Source organism: Symsagittifera roscoffensis, chromosome 8, assembly GCF_963678635.1.
Source record: "Symsagittifera roscoffensis chromosome 8, txSymRosc1.1, whole genome shotgun sequence".
Classification (NCBI taxonomy): Eukaryota; Metazoa; Xenacoelomorpha; order Acoela; family Convolutidae; genus Symsagittifera; species Symsagittifera roscoffensis.
Genome location: NC_087069.1, coordinates 44,169,320 through 44,186,279, shown reverse-complemented (window position 1 = coordinate 44,186,279; position 16,960 = coordinate 44,169,320). Strand labels below are relative to the sequence as shown.

Below are 16,960 nucleotides of genomic sequence, written 5' to 3'. Positions count from 1 at the left end.
AGATATTCAACATCACATTAGAACACAACAATTCCAAGAATTATTAACACAAATGGACACTATACAAAGACAATCAAAAGACCAAAATTTACGCAAACTTGCAGAAACCGCAGGATTTGCCGATATCTACACGCAAGACTATAGCGGATATTTTAAAGACATTAAAGATTATATATATCTAAACGGCGAAAAATACCGTCCCCAAGATATATCACCAATCAACATTTTTAGCTTTGTTACACTCAAAAATGAGATCCTCGATTTTCTAGGATGGCCCTACTACATCTTAGAAAAGTTGACTATTTTATACGCAATGTTTAACTTTATTGGATTTCTTTTTTCACTCTTAAAAGGAATCTACAATACATGTGCTATACACACACAAGTAAACAGACAAGCAAGCGTAGCACGCATACTCTTTGCAGGATTTTTTGGAATTTTTTCCACATCTATAAACAAAATTCTTTTAGACGCACAAATAAAAGAAGATAACACAAAAATAACAACACGACAAAATACATACGACGAAGAACATAACAATGTCGACACACAGACAACGGCACCACAATTACCACCCCTACCAAATAACCATCCACTATCCCTAGTCCCACGAAATTTTCGAAATTTAGCAATCACACATAATCCAAATTTTAGACTCACCACATCACAAAGTCCCGTACAACATATAATGACACATCAATCACACGATGATAATACTTATGAACAAATTATTGAACAACCCCATACCACCGCTTTTCAATCTCAAAATAATAATTTTTTTAGCCCACGATGAGCCGCCAACTTGGATCACTCCATCGATCAAATTCCCATCCAACCAACCTTACCTCTTCAATCCCAATAATACCACTTTTTGCTTTTCCGCCACCCGATTTTCCATCTAGCAATGTAACATCAGGCATGAATTCCGACACTAACTCACAAATTTCAGTTTTATACTCCATCTCACAGCTAAATAACCCGAATATTGAAACCCCCGATGAATTTGCCGACTCAGAACCATCTCCATCCAATAATTTTCATAACCCCTCTCATTTTTCTCAACCTCCTTTTCAACCCATATTGTCAAATAACCCTGACCCAATCACTCCTACACCCTCTTATGCTTCCCAAGTTACCCCAACCTACTCCTCATACCATTCTGACCAATCATCTCCAGACACCCCCCGAATCTCCCCAGAGCTAGATAATTTTATTACCCTTCAACAACAACCCTACCACCTTAACACCCCGACCCTAAACCAAATCTCCTCCACTACAAATTCATCCAATCCCCCTACACCCTCTTCAAATTATACTGAATCATTAGCACCATCATCCACATCAACTGAATCCTCACTCAACACTAATAGAGCTTACCGCACTTTTAAAAGAAAATTCCCCAACCATCCTTTCCCAGCAAAACCAGGAACAGCCCGTGAATACATCAACCACCCCCAGCATACTAACACTAGAGAATTTTTAGCTATCACTTTACCCTCATTTCCACAATACACCTTAAACACCCCTCATGACGCTAACGAAACACGCAACTTTGTAGACGAATACGTTTTAATGCCCACTCTCTCTTGGACCTCATATTACCATTTCACTAACCCTCTTTGCTTACCTTTAACCAACACTTCCATCGATATAGACCGAAACAAAGACATGCTATATCGACTAACTACACCACTCACCGCTAGACAGTTTACTTACGTTGGATATAAAAAATCACTAAAAATACACACTGCACCTAGAGCTAATGAATATACACTAGAATACTACGATCACAACATCATCAGAGCTAACCAAGATCAATTCTTAGATGACGATCGCTTCGCTAATCCACAAATCACCGAGAAATTTTTCATCAAGACACCATATGTATTTACACTAAACATCTTCGACCGAAAGTTTGATCACATTATTTCAGAAGCACTAACAAACACACAAGCATACGAAAGTTTTAAAGAACGCTTCCAAATCTTTTCACTAACCTTTCATTTCCTTGCACCACACGAAAGAGATTTACACTGCTCACACGATATTATGTTGCGAACTAAACAAACACATACATACAGTTACTATCGTTTCATCCAAAATCACTTTGACCTCCACACACCCTCTAGACAACCACACCATCGTTTTCAATTCATCAATTCAAAATACACTTCACCGTATTTCCTAAATTTCACATATTGTATTAAAGACACTAACCTCCATGGTATTCTCCGTAATTATGACCCCATAACCCAAATGTACATTTTCTGCCCCATCACCAAGACCTTCAACGCAGAAGAATCCCGACCCTTCCTTATCCCGCACGAGTTTGTACAGCCTATAGAAATCCCAATTTTAGAATTCATCCACAATACTAAATTTAACCACAAATTATATAACTTAATCCAAAACACACCTTATGAGTTTGCAGTAGGCACTGAAGAACTAACCACTATTAAGGCACTTCAATTGCTTTGGCCACTGCTTCAAACTAAAAATATCATCCGCATCTTAGCTAAACTACTAACAACTTCAGAACTAATTCACGACATCTTCCCCCACGGTTTTTTCCCCGACGACTAACAGGTAAGTATGAATTAAATGAATATTACTAACTAATTAAAATATTGAAAAACTCACCATTCTTTATTCATGTTTTCTTTAGATTTTTAGCCTTCATCTTCGATCATCTGAAAAATTCACAAAAGAAAAATAAAAAATAGCAAACTTCTTCAAAACTGTTTAAGACCCTATTAAACTTTTGCACCAACAATTAAATAAATATAATACCAATGCAGTAAATTAATTTATAATATTAATTTTCCCCCAAAAGCAGTAAATCTACATATGATGAAAATTTGTATCTTAAAATTCCCCCATACCTAGCAGTAAATTTCCAAATTCTATGCAGTAAATTAATAAAATGCAATTGCAGTACTAACCTTTTGATATTTTCATTCATTCGCACAGAAATTCTATCCACACTCGCACAGCTCGCCCACGAAGAATTGTTTAAAATAATGAATTTCAGTTTCAAGTTTTCACACTCAACAACTCTAACATAAAATAACATGTTTCAAACTTTCCTTTAACCCGGTTGGAAAGGAATCATATACTAAACAAAACTAACCAACGCAGCTTACTAAATACCACAAATCTTAGAATAACAGCATGACTAAGAAAAGGAAACCAACGGTACCCAAACCGGATTAACCCAGTTTAAAACTGGATAATTTATTCTTTTGAAGACTATTACAAAGTCTTAGAAAGAAATAATAAAACACAAAAAAGTCGAAAGACAAACCCATACCACAAACAATTTGATTTTTAGTAAAAGTACATAACCAACAAAACATAAGTAAAACCACAACAAACCCAACATAAAACGTTGTCACATAACAGGACCCCTCACAAAAACCGCATGAAATCATACTCCCACACCTGGCCTAACCCACCAGGAAAGGACGTCCTGAGCATGCTCTATAGCCGGCCTAACCCACCGCGCTACATCCACGCTTTGTGACCACACCTTTATTTTTAATAAGAGCTACTCAAGGGTGAGTAACTCTTCAAAATAACCGAACTAAAACAAAAAGCTTTTGTGAAAACAACTAACAAAAATCATTATTAAAAAAATACTAAACTAATAAAAGTTTTATAAAATGTAAAATCACATGATGCAATATATAGATCAGAATACAACACCAAGGACGAACATCAAAAGACAAGACGACCTCACTACATTCGAGAGAGAATGACCAACTACAATCGATATGCCGCTCACAATCACAACTCAAAGGATTTAGAGTACGACTTGACTTCGCAGAAAAGGACTTCATTGAACTAGACCAATGACCACCTCGATGTTCAAGTATACGTACAGATCCGAGTAACCAGGCATCCCCTCCACGCACAATCTCCACGCCATTCCCAAGCTAGATCAAACACAAAAGAAGTTCTCTCCGAAGAACAGAAAAACCTGACATAGCCAACCATTCTGAAACCAGAATTGATGCTGTTGCAGAGACTCAGTCGTTGTCACAAGAAGAACACAACGTCTTGTGTCCTTAACTCCAGCTCCCTGGAACTTCCTTAACAAAAAGGAAACAAAAGAAAAATGATGTTCGCCAAATACCAACGTCCATCATCCATCCTTGAATTACAGAAGAACTGTTCTAAAAAACTCTGTAAAACCCGGATGGGTGGAACCTGATCTAAACTATATTTTATGATTGGATAAATTAAATGTTTTACCAATGTAAAGTATTTAATATTAACCAATCATGATCCATCTAACTAACAACCCACTTATTTGTAAGTGCTGAAGTTACTTGTAATTTCAGCACCAGAGAGATTTGAATTTAACTTAGAAATTAGTTGGACTCTCCCGAGCACTTCAGCAGCCGCAATAAACCAGTATACCCTAGATCTATTGAGCCTAGCAGAGACTAGTTAAACAACCTGAGACTAGATAGTATAAGAGTAAGATTAGGATCGGTATTAGACTAAGAAGTTGCACGAATCTATCCGGCCGAAAATAAGATAGCGTGACGAGCAGACGGTGTACCCTATCCGAAATTACTCTATGAGTTATACACCCCAGACCTAACTCATCGTGACACCCCGTTGATATTCCGCTAGCTTTTAGAGATCGAAATCGTTCTACTGAGACATCGGCTAGCGTGCAGATTGAACTGGCAGACACGTTTTTTTTTTCTTTTGCACGATTCAGTTGCACGGGGACGAAGTTCGATCTTTGGCTAGTTTTTGTTTGAAAACTGGCCTATAGTCGTTTTTTAATGCTCAGCTGAAAAATTATAGTCTCTTCAAGTTTTGATTGGCCGTTTATATCAATATTCGTCGACATTTTGAACTGAGTTAAAAAAGAACCGCAAACCAGGTTCGATTTTGTAAACTTTTTCACTCATAGGTTTTATTATTTCGTGTAAATGACCCAAAAACAAGAAAATTTAAATAATAGCTATTCGGGTAGAAAAATTCTGTGAAAAACTACTGTTTTTTTTGGAAATGAGATTAAAAACTTGTCGATTTGAGGGAAAGGCAGAGTAGAGTGATCAACTGCAAAAATAATAAGGAGGAGAACAACTTTGCTTCCTTCAACTAGCAAATACTAAAATCACTTCATTTCTTTTAGCCAAATCTTCTCCATAGAGCAAAACCTTTCCCAATTTTTGGGTCAATTTGTTACTGCTAGTTTTCTCCAAACTGTAATGGCTTATGTTTGGCTTATTTTGTACTATTTCATTAGCGACTGCCTGCTTTTGCTCAAAAATTTAAATTGAATTTTTTTATCGCTATAATAAACTTTCACAAGTATGGAAAATGCCTATCATACAGTTTCATAGTAGGGAAAAAATGCTTATCATACAATTTCATAGTATGGAAAAAATGCTTGTCATACAATTTCATAGTATGGCAAAATGCGTATCATGCTATTTTCATACAGTTTTGATGAGAAAGATAGTGATAAAAAAGCTTTAAAATTAGTTCCAGAGTATGGAACAAATGCTTGTTATAAAATTTCCTAGGATGGAAAAATGCTTATTTTGCTACTTTCATACTTTTGGTCTAAGAAATTGTATGAAAAAGTACGATGAGCATTTTTGTCATAAATGACAGGAATTTTTTGACAACCCGGGTTACTTCGCCGTATTATTGAGTGAAAAGATTTTTTTGCTATTTCGATTGCAAATAGCAAATCTTCACTCCAAGTAAAAATTGTTTTGTTTTTTATACAGGAACGGGAATTTTTCCTAATATAGCTGGATGGAGGTCGTGGGATGGACACAAATATGTATGCGCAGATGATTTCCATCCATCATCGACTACAAATGAACAAGACTGTTTGGTCTACTCTTTCGGAATATCCGATGATTTGTCGTTCGAAGACGCAGTAGCTGCACAAGGTTAAACAGTTCTACCGTTTATTTTTTCTGCTCGTTCCAGTCACCCCCCCCCCCCCCCATTTGATTTTCAGTTTTGAAAGACTAGTTTAGGTTGTCATATGGAAATGAAGTTTGGCATAGTGAACTAGGTAACAAATTTGTATGAGATTTTTTTGAATTATGTGTGAGTGGGGGGCAATAAAAAGTGAAATGCGGTTCTTTTCGTTTACCCTTTCAAAAAACACTCCTTGCCTCCTCCCTCTCGACCATCGTTTTTTTTTTCAAGAAAACTTTTTCACTTCTCCGATGACAAATAAAATTGGCACATTGATTATTATCTCGATGGTTAACAAATACGGTCTATATAAACATCTGGGTTAACCCAAACTTTGAAGTTTTGTAAGCCCAAACGTTGAAGTCTAGGTCTGTGGGGGAAGTGATCGAGGTGCTAGGGGTCGACGACTAAATTGATGCCATGTAATGATGAGAGTCGAAGAAAATTGTGAAAAGGTTTTTTTGTTAACCTTACAAACCTCCTTCGCATATTTCGCCAAAATTTTTTCCCTCGAAACAAGAAATTTTTGATTTAACTGAATTTTAATGGCATTCGAGAGACATTGAATTTCAATTCAAAAGAGCTTTCATATCAGGAAATTTATCGAACTTGATTATCTTATCATAAAATTTTGCTCATTTTCCTTAGTTTATCAAAAACAGGCCGATTGCAAAAGTAAGGAGCTCCTTACTCGAATTTGTTTCGCTCTCAAATTCGCAAAGAAAGATAGGCTGCTTTTGTTTTTAAATAAGACATTATTTTTTTTTGCAGGTTGCCATGTATTCGCCTATGATCACACAATTAAGCGACTACCTTACGCCAACAATAGCCATAGAATCCACTGGAAACCAATCGGACTGGGTGTGCAAAACGGAGAAAAATTGAAGACTTTAGGCACTCTAATTGACAAAAATGGTCACACAAATAGAACCATAAATTACCTCAAAGTAAGTATCCATCATTAAAATTTTGCTCCAACTTTTTTAAGTATTCCATTTTTTGTTACTGAGTCATCTGACTACAGAGATTTTCGAGCCATAAATATGCAGGGTACTTTTGATGAAATTTCTTGAGACAAGTTATAATGTCAGTAATTTTTTAGTGAGTATTTGTCATAATTTTTTGTTTTGATGCTTTGTTTTGCCAAAGAAGCGCTCGTCGGAAAGTGCATTATATTTACTTTGGACTTTCATGAAAAATTTTGGTTCGCAAAAACTATTGGCTTATAAAGCGAATTTTTCTGTCCGCAGTTTGACCCAAATATGTGTGTATTCTCAAAGTGTGCAGTTTTAGTGAAATAATTTGATATAGATAATAATTTTGAACTACTTTTTTCCTGTATTTTGACATCTTGTTAAAGGTTTTTGTTGAAAGGAAAAGTGTTTTAAATGAACAAATATACAGTTTTTTAGAAGTTAAATTTAAAAACAGCTAGCTAATTCAAGAAAAAAGAACTGCGAGCCAATTCTAGGCAGGATTTTTCTCTAAGTTATGGATAAACTTTGGTTTTTCGAATCTAAAGTTTTGCTAAAGTTTTGCTTTTCACCAATAGTTTAACAAAACCAAATTTGTCAAAACTAAAATAGAGTAAAAAAAGTAGCTAACATGAGATACTCAGAAATTAAGCAAGCAAAAATTTGATTTTCAAAAAGCGCGCTATATACAATTTTAAATACAAAATTCTTAAATTTTTTTTCAATTTTTCATCTAAATCTTCCGAATATTGTAATTGTTTCTTTTTTGTTGGAGCAAGTGAAATGAACCAGCGCCAAAAATATTTGATGTTACGAAATATATTACAAGATTCCTTAATACAAAATTCCATTGAAAAACTTTTGACAGTAAATATACGGTCCGAAAGGTATTCACGGGCTAGTCCCGGAGTGCAAATAAAAGTTAATCTGTGATTTTCATCAAAATAAAAACTACCAAAAATCGTGCACGATCGGATTGTTTAATATGCAATGAGTATTCCAGATTATCATATACTATTGATATCTTTAATTTAGAGAAAAGCAATTTTGGCTAACTTTTGTTGATTCTCTTTTTTCTGTGTCACAGCTGAAATTTTCTATAAAACTTAAATCACAGATAGTCTCAAATTAAGTAAATAATCAATTCTTAGAAGAATTAAAAACTCTTCATACAAGAGCACAAAAATTTCAGGTTGGTAAGCTCTGTTTTATCAAAATTTTGCTTCATAGCATAGAAGACACAGGGATATTCAATAGTATGATTTTCTATAACTTTCCTTTCACTATAAGCGTAATATTACTGCTTCAAAAATAGCCTCAAAAATTCAAAGAGACACGAACAAGCTGCTCCAAATATGCAGTTTTCACATTAATCTGGCATAAAAGTTAGGTTTAATTTATATTTTAACCAAATGTGCGTGTTACTGTGCAAAATCAGAGAAGGCTCTAATATGAAGAATTTAAAAGTAGAAATTTTAATTGTTTATAGATTTTTCACGATGTAAGATTAATTATTCAAAACTCTTTCAAAGACGAACTCACCGATAATTCTCAAAAAAAATCGAAAACCGTATTTCAATCTCCGTTAGAGTTAGATTATGTGAAAACACCAAGTCAACATTTGAATTAGTGTTTTTGAGCGTAAAGAAAAACGATTTGCACCAGTCATTTGCTTTGATAACTAAAAATTTATTAAAATCAAAATTTTATGTTCGTCTCAGCCTAATCAAAATTAGAAGGCTTTTATAAATTTGACACTCGACAGCAAAATAAACTGTTTAGAGCCATAAATTTTCAAGGAAAGCCTGAAAACAGCTATTTTCGATTTTCTTCTCTTTCAGTAATTGGACAAAAAAAATTGGTAAAAACATGCAACAACGATCCTTTCTCAAGTTTTGATTGAAATGTCATCTGCAAAACTTGAAGCTTCCAAGGGAAAAAATGGCTTTATTAAGAAGTAACCACCTGTTCCGTTTCGTGCCGCTAGACTTACTCTCAGAAATGGTACAATCGAAGAAAAAAATATATTAGAGGTCTTCAATTTAAAAAAATTGATTGATTTCAAATTTTTGGTTTTTTGAGAGTTTTCTTTTAATTTGACTAGTGTTCCAATTTTTTTGTACTTTTTTAGCATCTGAACGGTTAATTTAACGTATTTTTTGTCAATGTCTTTTATGATTAAAGGTCTGGTTATGGCACCAAGTAAAAATTTTTGGGTTTTGTAATTTTTTGTATTGTGTTATATCTGCAGGTCGACGTGGAAGGTGCCGAGCGAGAAGCCATGGTAGAATGGATCAAATCGTAAGTTTTCACAGGTTGTTTTTCTGTTTTTTATGATCATTGTTACGATAAAGTATAAAAGTGCACAAAAAATCAAATTTTGTACCAAAAGAAATCATGATGTGCTCCCCGTAGTAACTCATTAGAAGAAATATTTAAATCGTAAACTCAGATGTACGATTATTTTTTGCCTTTTGGACCAATTTCAAAGTAAATAGTTAAAAAATTTGATCAGTTTTTATAACAACCATTTTTGCAATAGACAAGGTTAGCAAACAGCCTGAGAAGCATTACCTTTACTCGTACTGAAAAGAATGATTCACATTAGATTTTATTTTGACAAGGTATGAAAGATCTGAAAAAAATGAGTTGAAAGAACCAACTTCAACCAGCTTTATATCAATTTGAATCCTTGATTGACACAACACTCGTTCCATTTCTATGCAAGTTTGTAGCTGAATCTCAAATTTTAATTTTTTAATTGGTTCTCATTTAAATCAGTTTCCACCCTCTTTTCCGCATGCTAATTTTACACAGATTGTGTTCAGATTTTCTCGATTATCAAACAATAAAACAAATGGAAACAGGATTATAAGAAAAACTTTTCAATTAATTTTCTTGGTTGATGCTTGGGTTGAAAACAATTCATGAGCTAGCTATTGCTAAGAGTTATTAATGTAATGCAAAAAAATGAATGATGATAAACTGAATGGTATTAGCCGAAATTTTTTATTTTTAACGCGAATATTTTTCCTTTTTCGAAAATGAAATTTATTTTTAGGATTTCCCAGCGGAATAAAAACTTTACCTATTGATCCAGTTTTCTCAAGTTGGGTTCAGGTTATCAATAAAGCGCCAATCATAAATTGTTCTATAAATTCAAAGAGCTCAATGAGCATCTACTTTTTTTTTGAAATTTGAAAGTTTTTGCAGAAAGTGTCAGTATTTTCTTATGTTTATTTACGTGCTACAAAATTGTTTCAAATTGAATTGAAGCAAGCTATATAAAAATTGACTTTTAAGACCTTAGTTTTGACATTATCAGTAGATAAATTTCATTTGCCCAAAATTTATCTAGACCAAATAAAAGGCAGTCGGAAAAATCAGGTCTTCGCTTCAGCTAAATGTTCAATTATTTACAAAAGTTGCGCCCAGATCTTTGATTATCACAGTGCCATTTATCGAAATTTGACATTATTTTTATTGTCATTAACCAGGAAAACTCCAAAAGGCGCCTCAAATTTCAGAAATTGCGGTAAGAAACGCACCGCGAATAATTCTTAACTTTTTCTTGAGTACAGTTTTTTAGTATTTAAGAAGCAAATTTCCCTGAGTACATTTTTCGAGTTTATAGGAATTGAAAAATTTTTTTTCTACCGTAAAAACCTGTTTTAATCCTATCTAAATCAATTTACCTGAGTAAAAAAGCTACTATAAACTAATTTGTATGCAATTTATTATCTGATTAAAATTTGAAATAGTAAAAAAATTTATCAACCTTGTCACTGCGGTTGTTTCAGCCTCGATTAATTTGAAAATATCTGTTTGTTATAGAAAAACCTTCTCTGAACAGAAAATGTAAAACTGTTGTATTTTTTTCCCAACTATTTTAGAAATTCATCATTTATCTTGTATCTCACCTAGCAAATCCCATTATTTATTCAGTTTTTGAACTATTTAAGGCGACATAAAACTTTCATTGCTTAATTTTTAAAAATCATTATTCACAATTTTCCATTATTTACACTTGTTTCTGAGGATGCTTACAAAAAAGCTCAGCTCATGTAAGTAAACGCTTATCTGCCTTAAGAAAAAAGTTATAACTTTTAGTTGCATTTAATACTTATGAACGGTTAATCTTCACACTAAGTTAATCTATAAATCAAAAAGTTTGGTTTCATTTTTTCGAGTTTGAGGAATTCTTTCTATATCTTTTCAAAAACTTAATGAATCACTGAAGTTAACTTTGATTTCCTGGGAATGTTTTCCAACTTGGGTGCAATTTTGTTTGAGAAAGATTTTGAAACAAAAGATTTAGAAAGTAAATAAGCCGAAGAAAGTTTTTGTCGGGAGCAAAACAAAGGGAGTCCATAACCTGTATTGATCTTATTCAGGGACAGTTTGAGAAAGGTGCAACAAATTGGAATCGAATTTCACCAAGTGTCAATCTATATTCGAACCTACGTCCAAATGGTCCAGCAGCTATACGAACTTGGCTTCAAAACGATAGCGTGGGATCCAAATATGACCACAAGACCTAAAAGTGGAGAGCCTTTTAATTACTTCGAAATTGTTTTTAGAAGAAGTGAACTCAACTGCAAATAATTACTCAATTTCATGGCCATTTTACAGTCAAATAGTGGCAAAACTGTTAAAGTTATCATCTTTTGCAGGCAATACTGTTACTACAATGAATAAGTGCTCGTTTTTAATAATTTTGACTCCGAAATTATTCATGGATACTAAAACATTCATGAATAAACTATTTAAGTTTTGTGCGCGACTACATGTTTTTTAATGAGCATGATCCAGATAAAATTCAAAGTTCAAACATCTTGATAAAAGTCATATTCCACTCTTGATTTCATACATTTTTCTTTTTCGATTTTTTAGTTTAAAAATTATAGTCCAAAGTTTATTAACAAATTATTTTATCGTCAAGCTGAATAACATGCGAGTCAGAATTTTGTGTCCAATTTTGTCAGAAAAACTGTCGCAACTTGGCTACCCAATTGATGCATGCGAATAACTTATTTAAATCTGAAAATTTTGTTTCAACGATGTACATCTTTGTATCGATAGAAGTCTTTACATATGACTATAACTGTGACAGCTCCAAATTCTGCTTATGGGTACCCACTATTTCTTCCGAGTATAAAGTAAAATATTAAATTGTTTTCAGGATACCATATGGTAAATTGAACCTTATTTTCATGGAAAAACAAATGCTGTAAGTTTTGAATAACAGGCCTCAGTGCCAAAAGACATCGCCTGTTTTTTGCAGGGGGGGGGGGGGTGAAAACTGTAGAGTACATGTTTCTAAAAAGGTTCTGCTGCAAGTGCGCAGACAATCAAACTGCTGCTCTGAAAAGTTCCGTATCTTTCATCATTCTTTCCCGCACAAACGAACTTTGACTGATAAAATTTAAAGTTTTCAGCACACAATGTCCCCAATTGATACTCGGAAAAATTTTGCTGGTGCGGCAAAGGGGCTGAAAAAAGTTTTTTTTGTTGGATTTCTTGAAACTTTGGATGTCCCGAAAGGATATTTGTGCTTAAGAAAAAAATTTAACTCCTGAAAATTATGTTCAAAGGCTCAAGCGGCAAGTTTTGGTCAAAAAATTTGTGTTCTAGCTGACTAGCTGAGTCAAAATTTTGAGTCAAATTTGTCCTAGGAAAACTGTCGTCAATAGGCTGCCTATTAGGTGCATGCAAATTATTGGCTTGAGTTCCCGGGTAGACAAAAAAGCTGGTCATACAATTCTCATATTTTGGTCCATACATTTCATACATTTAAAATTTAGCATGAAAATAATATGATTAACATTTTCTCATATATGAGATATGTAATACTAGCATTCTTCAATAAATGAAATGTATGATCATACATGAGAATTCGAATCATTATTTATATCATCTGAATGTCGATAGTAGTCTTTAGATATGGCTAAGAGCGTGGTGAGTAAAAAGGGGTCACTTTAAGCCCTCAAATCTGATTGCCAAACTCATCACCCGAAGATATAGTCAGCTTATAGCAAAGTGTACCAAGAATGCCTTATTTTTCTAGCATGAATACAATTTGCTAATTGTACTTATGTTTTACGGGATAAGATATCATCTGACTTTAAAAACGTGAACTGAGCCACAAAAGACAGCGTTTAGTTTTTTGTAGGCTCGACCTGAATTTTTTTCGTGTATTAAGTTGTCGTACAAAAATGATAGTCGAAGTTCATTATATTTAAAATAACTTATTACACTGAGTCCGTTTCTAGAAAGTCAAATGAAAAAGATGAAACTTTCAAGTCATAGGAGGAGGATTTGGTTCTCCTTTTTCTTTCCCCAACCGGTACCCCCTTACCTCACACAAGCATCAATTTTATGATGTAACGAGTGATTTTGCTAGGTTAATTATGAACAGCAAATATGTCTGCCATTGCCTATTTAGTCTGTACATCAGTTTTCGTAGCAACGAGACAATGTGAACAATTTCTTGCTGGTGAAAAAAAGAGCAAGAGTCGGCAAAAAGGCTATTTCAAGTATGTTTGATTTTCATTTCTGATCTTGTAGGAGCATTCGTTGCAAAATTAAAGTGTTTTATAAGGATGATTTCCAACCTCCAGTTTGTCGTAGAAATAATGACAACTGCAAATGCATGTGACATATGACCTTTTTCTAAAGGGGACAAGTAGGGGACAAAGCATAAGGGAATAGCTTTCACATTGACGAAGACACGTTGCAAGTCTAAACTGTTAAAGCCATCGTTTCAAGATAAAACAACAAAAAATTTGTACTTAAAGCGAGGTCACCCAGATGGTGATACAAATCTCTGCGTGATTATTATTTGACATCCCGGGTTGACCTCCATAGACCAGAAATGCTAATCATACAATTCCATAAACTAAGTCTATGAAAAAATACTACTCATACAATTTTCATACATTTTGCTAAAATGTTGTCATCGAATTTTCGAAGAACTTTTCTCTTGTTTTCGCATAAATTTTGGTGTATCGTACTAATTAAAAAAGGAAAATTTTTTGTCAAAAAAAATGCTAATCATACAATTTCCATATATGGAAATTGTATGACTAGCATTTTTTTGATGGCGACAACAAACATTTTTCCAAGTATTTTTGAAATTGCCCCCAAAATTTTTTTTGTGTTTTTTTTTTCAACCTTAAAATGATTTTCGTACTCAAACAAACATTTTTTTGAAAAAAAAGTTTTGCATGCAAAATTTAATTTTTTGTGTGTATAACGTAGTCCTGGATATACTAATATTGAATTTTTTTCCATTTCTCTTGATAAATTTTTTCAAAAAAGCTCAAGACTCTTCTTTTTTTTGTATGGCATGTTTTTGTATGCCTTGATCAATGTCTGGTAATTTGAAAATTCAAAGTTTAGAAATAATCATCTTTGAAATTTTTTTGCCAAAATTTAAAAGTTTGATACTTTCGTTATATTATTTGCGTGAGACAGAATTACGACATTGCAGACTGTTTCCAAAGCATTTTTAATGCGTGACGGCCAAACCTTTGGTTACTACATTTGAGTAACCAAGGCTTATGTCATTTGTGTTCGGTTACGAACACAACCAATAAATTTTGAGAAATTAAAATGTAAAAAATAAATATTTTTAGTTTATGGAAAAATTCTAGTCATACAATTTCCATATATGAAAAAAATACTAATCATAGACCTTTCATGCAATTTTCTGTACGTATGGAATTGCATGGAAAGTCTATGACTAGCATTTTTCCATATATGGAAATTGTATGACTAGCATTTTTGGTCAACCCGGGATATGTGTTATTTTTAGTCAGCTCTGTTTTTGAGATCTTGCACGGCAGTGGCTATGTATCTTTTTGTTAAAAAGATAGACAAGTTGAAAACAAGATGAATCTGGCGCAAATGATTCTCTGTATTTTTTTTATATTTCAAGCGCGAGAAAAATAAAGATGATTGGAAGGGACAAAATTGAGTTAATTTGAGGTTGCATGAAATTTTAATTATTTGTTAGCTCACCCATATTGATTTTACTACTGTACAGAAAAATATTATATCCAGTAATGCTTCGTATTATTGACTGATATATAACAAAAAATACGTAAACAAAATGTGCGTGGAGTTTCGGCAGAGTTATCAAGAATTTATTTTGCGAATTTCACCCGAAAATTTATCTCAGTAACGAAGTTTTTTCGCTTCTTAATGCAACAAAGTCTACGCTAAAATTATCGACTAACTTGCTGGCAAAATACATCAAATAGAGCCAATTATGTAGCCAAACAAAGATTAAGTAAAGCATTCTTGATAAAATTTTCGCAAAATTTTTCAGAATAGTTTTTAAATCGAAGTTTTGCATTTGGTGTTGCAAAACTGACAGTTTTGATTATCAGAAAAAATTGAGAACACATATTTTTCTTAAAAAATTGTTAGGCGATTCCGAAAGCCCCTTTTGGTAAACTTGTCAAGAATTGAACTGGTAGTGTTGAGATAATTTTCAATTGAGACTATATATCCCTGAAATGATCCGTTTTGGGGCAATATACTGGGCCCGATTTTCGCGTTAAAAACTGCAATTATATCAATTCGGCTAAACTTTCAGCAATTTTTTGTCTATTTGGCTTAATCATTCTTGTTGGTGTCTTTTTTACATCAAAAACATGTGTTATTTATTATTTGGGTTTTGTTGTAACAAATGGAATTTACAAGCTGGTGAAATAAAATAAAAAGTTCCACGAGAGACGTTAAAATAATGGTGTTACACCAAACTTTGTTTAACAAAAAGCAAAACATAAAATTGAAGAAGCATAGCTTTGTTTGAAAAACATGACGAACAAATACATTTGAAATTGTATAATAAAAGTCAATGATCTCAAAAGAAAACTTTTGTTAAAACAAAAAACTGTTATTTTAGAGATATGTTTTTAAAGTTTTTCACAGCTTCTGCTCAGGAACTAAACAAAGTCTTACAATAGAAAAGCTATACAAGATAAAGTTTTCTTCTCAATATTTTTAATAACCCGCACTGGAGTTCCATGGATAATAGTTAAGAATATTGTCATTTTATAGTTAGTATCGACAAAATTACAAAGAGAACGGATTAAAATCCAACAAAAAAGGGTTGTAATCCTAGAACTTTTTATATCAATATAATCCATTAAAATAGGTTAAAATCGATTATTATCCACTAAAAATGGATCATAATCATTATAATTTTTAACAGTTTACCTCTCGTCAGTTTTTCCCTCCCCCCTCCGTTAACGTGGGCGGGGTAAAAATGGGGGGAGGGTGGAACAAAAAAAATTGGGTGGACGGTGAGAGGGTTAAAATGGAGTACGGGGTAAATAGGTGTTGTACACACTGAGTAACCCCCCTCACCCGTCCCCGTTCGTTGGTAAAGAAACTGGGGGAGGGGGGTTGAACTGTAACTTGGGGTGGGGATTGGGTTTGGGGGTAAACTTCAGTAAACATGGGGGTGGGCGTAAAGATAAACGTAGGGGAGTGAGGGAGGAGGGGATTTGGGCAAATGCGGATGGGGGGCAAAGTGAGGGGGGTGGTTAATGTGAGTAGGCCTTGTGTACATGCCAGAAATGTTGCATGTTTTTAAATTTTGAAAACGTCGTTGGTCGGTTAATTATCATTACTTAATTGCCATCCCCGATTACTTAACTAGTTTAAAGCCGAGCGAATCAGATATGTTTTTTGTACTATTCGTTTCCTTATATCTTGAAATAAAAATTACAATGCCAAGTTGCTCATTTTTTTGTTTAGTTTAGATTGGATAAAAATATTTAGATCATATGTGAACCATTTTAAGGATTGGAGTCAAACTACACTGTCTTTTTGATAATAAAAGTGAGCTTTTTGTGAAAATATCTGAAATCAAAATCCGACTGAAGAGATCCATCTCCTCTGCTTTTGGGAATAAGGACTGTTTATACTAAAATACAATATTGCTGCTAAAAATGTTTGTTATGAGTCAATAAGATAATTTAATTGTGTCCTAGAGTTTGAAATTGCTCATT

At 33.5% G+C, this 16,960-nt stretch overlaps 2 protein-coding genes across 2 annotated transcripts in view; both read left to right on the top strand.

Moving 5' to 3' along the window:
• The window catches only part of LOC134853150 (uncharacterized), a 33,731-nt gene extending 22,080 nt beyond the window's left edge, over positions 1-11,651 (top strand). The window contains exons 3-6 of the mRNA XM_063869101.1: positions 5,760-5,927; positions 6,733-6,908; positions 9,187-9,236; positions 11,330-11,651. Of these exons, the coding sequence (XP_063725171.1) occupies positions 5,760-5,927; positions 6,733-6,908; positions 9,187-9,236; positions 11,330-11,540 (605 nt within the window). The 3' untranslated portion in view covers positions 11,541-11,651. The remainder of the gene's footprint in view (positions 1-5,759; positions 5,928-6,732; positions 6,909-9,186; positions 9,237-11,329) is intronic.
• LOC134852970 (cell division cycle 5-like protein) overlaps positions 1-16,960 on the top strand; it is a 164,859-nt gene that overhangs the window by 89,977 nt on the left and 57,922 nt on the right. The gene's annotated exons all lie outside the window — the stretch shown is intronic.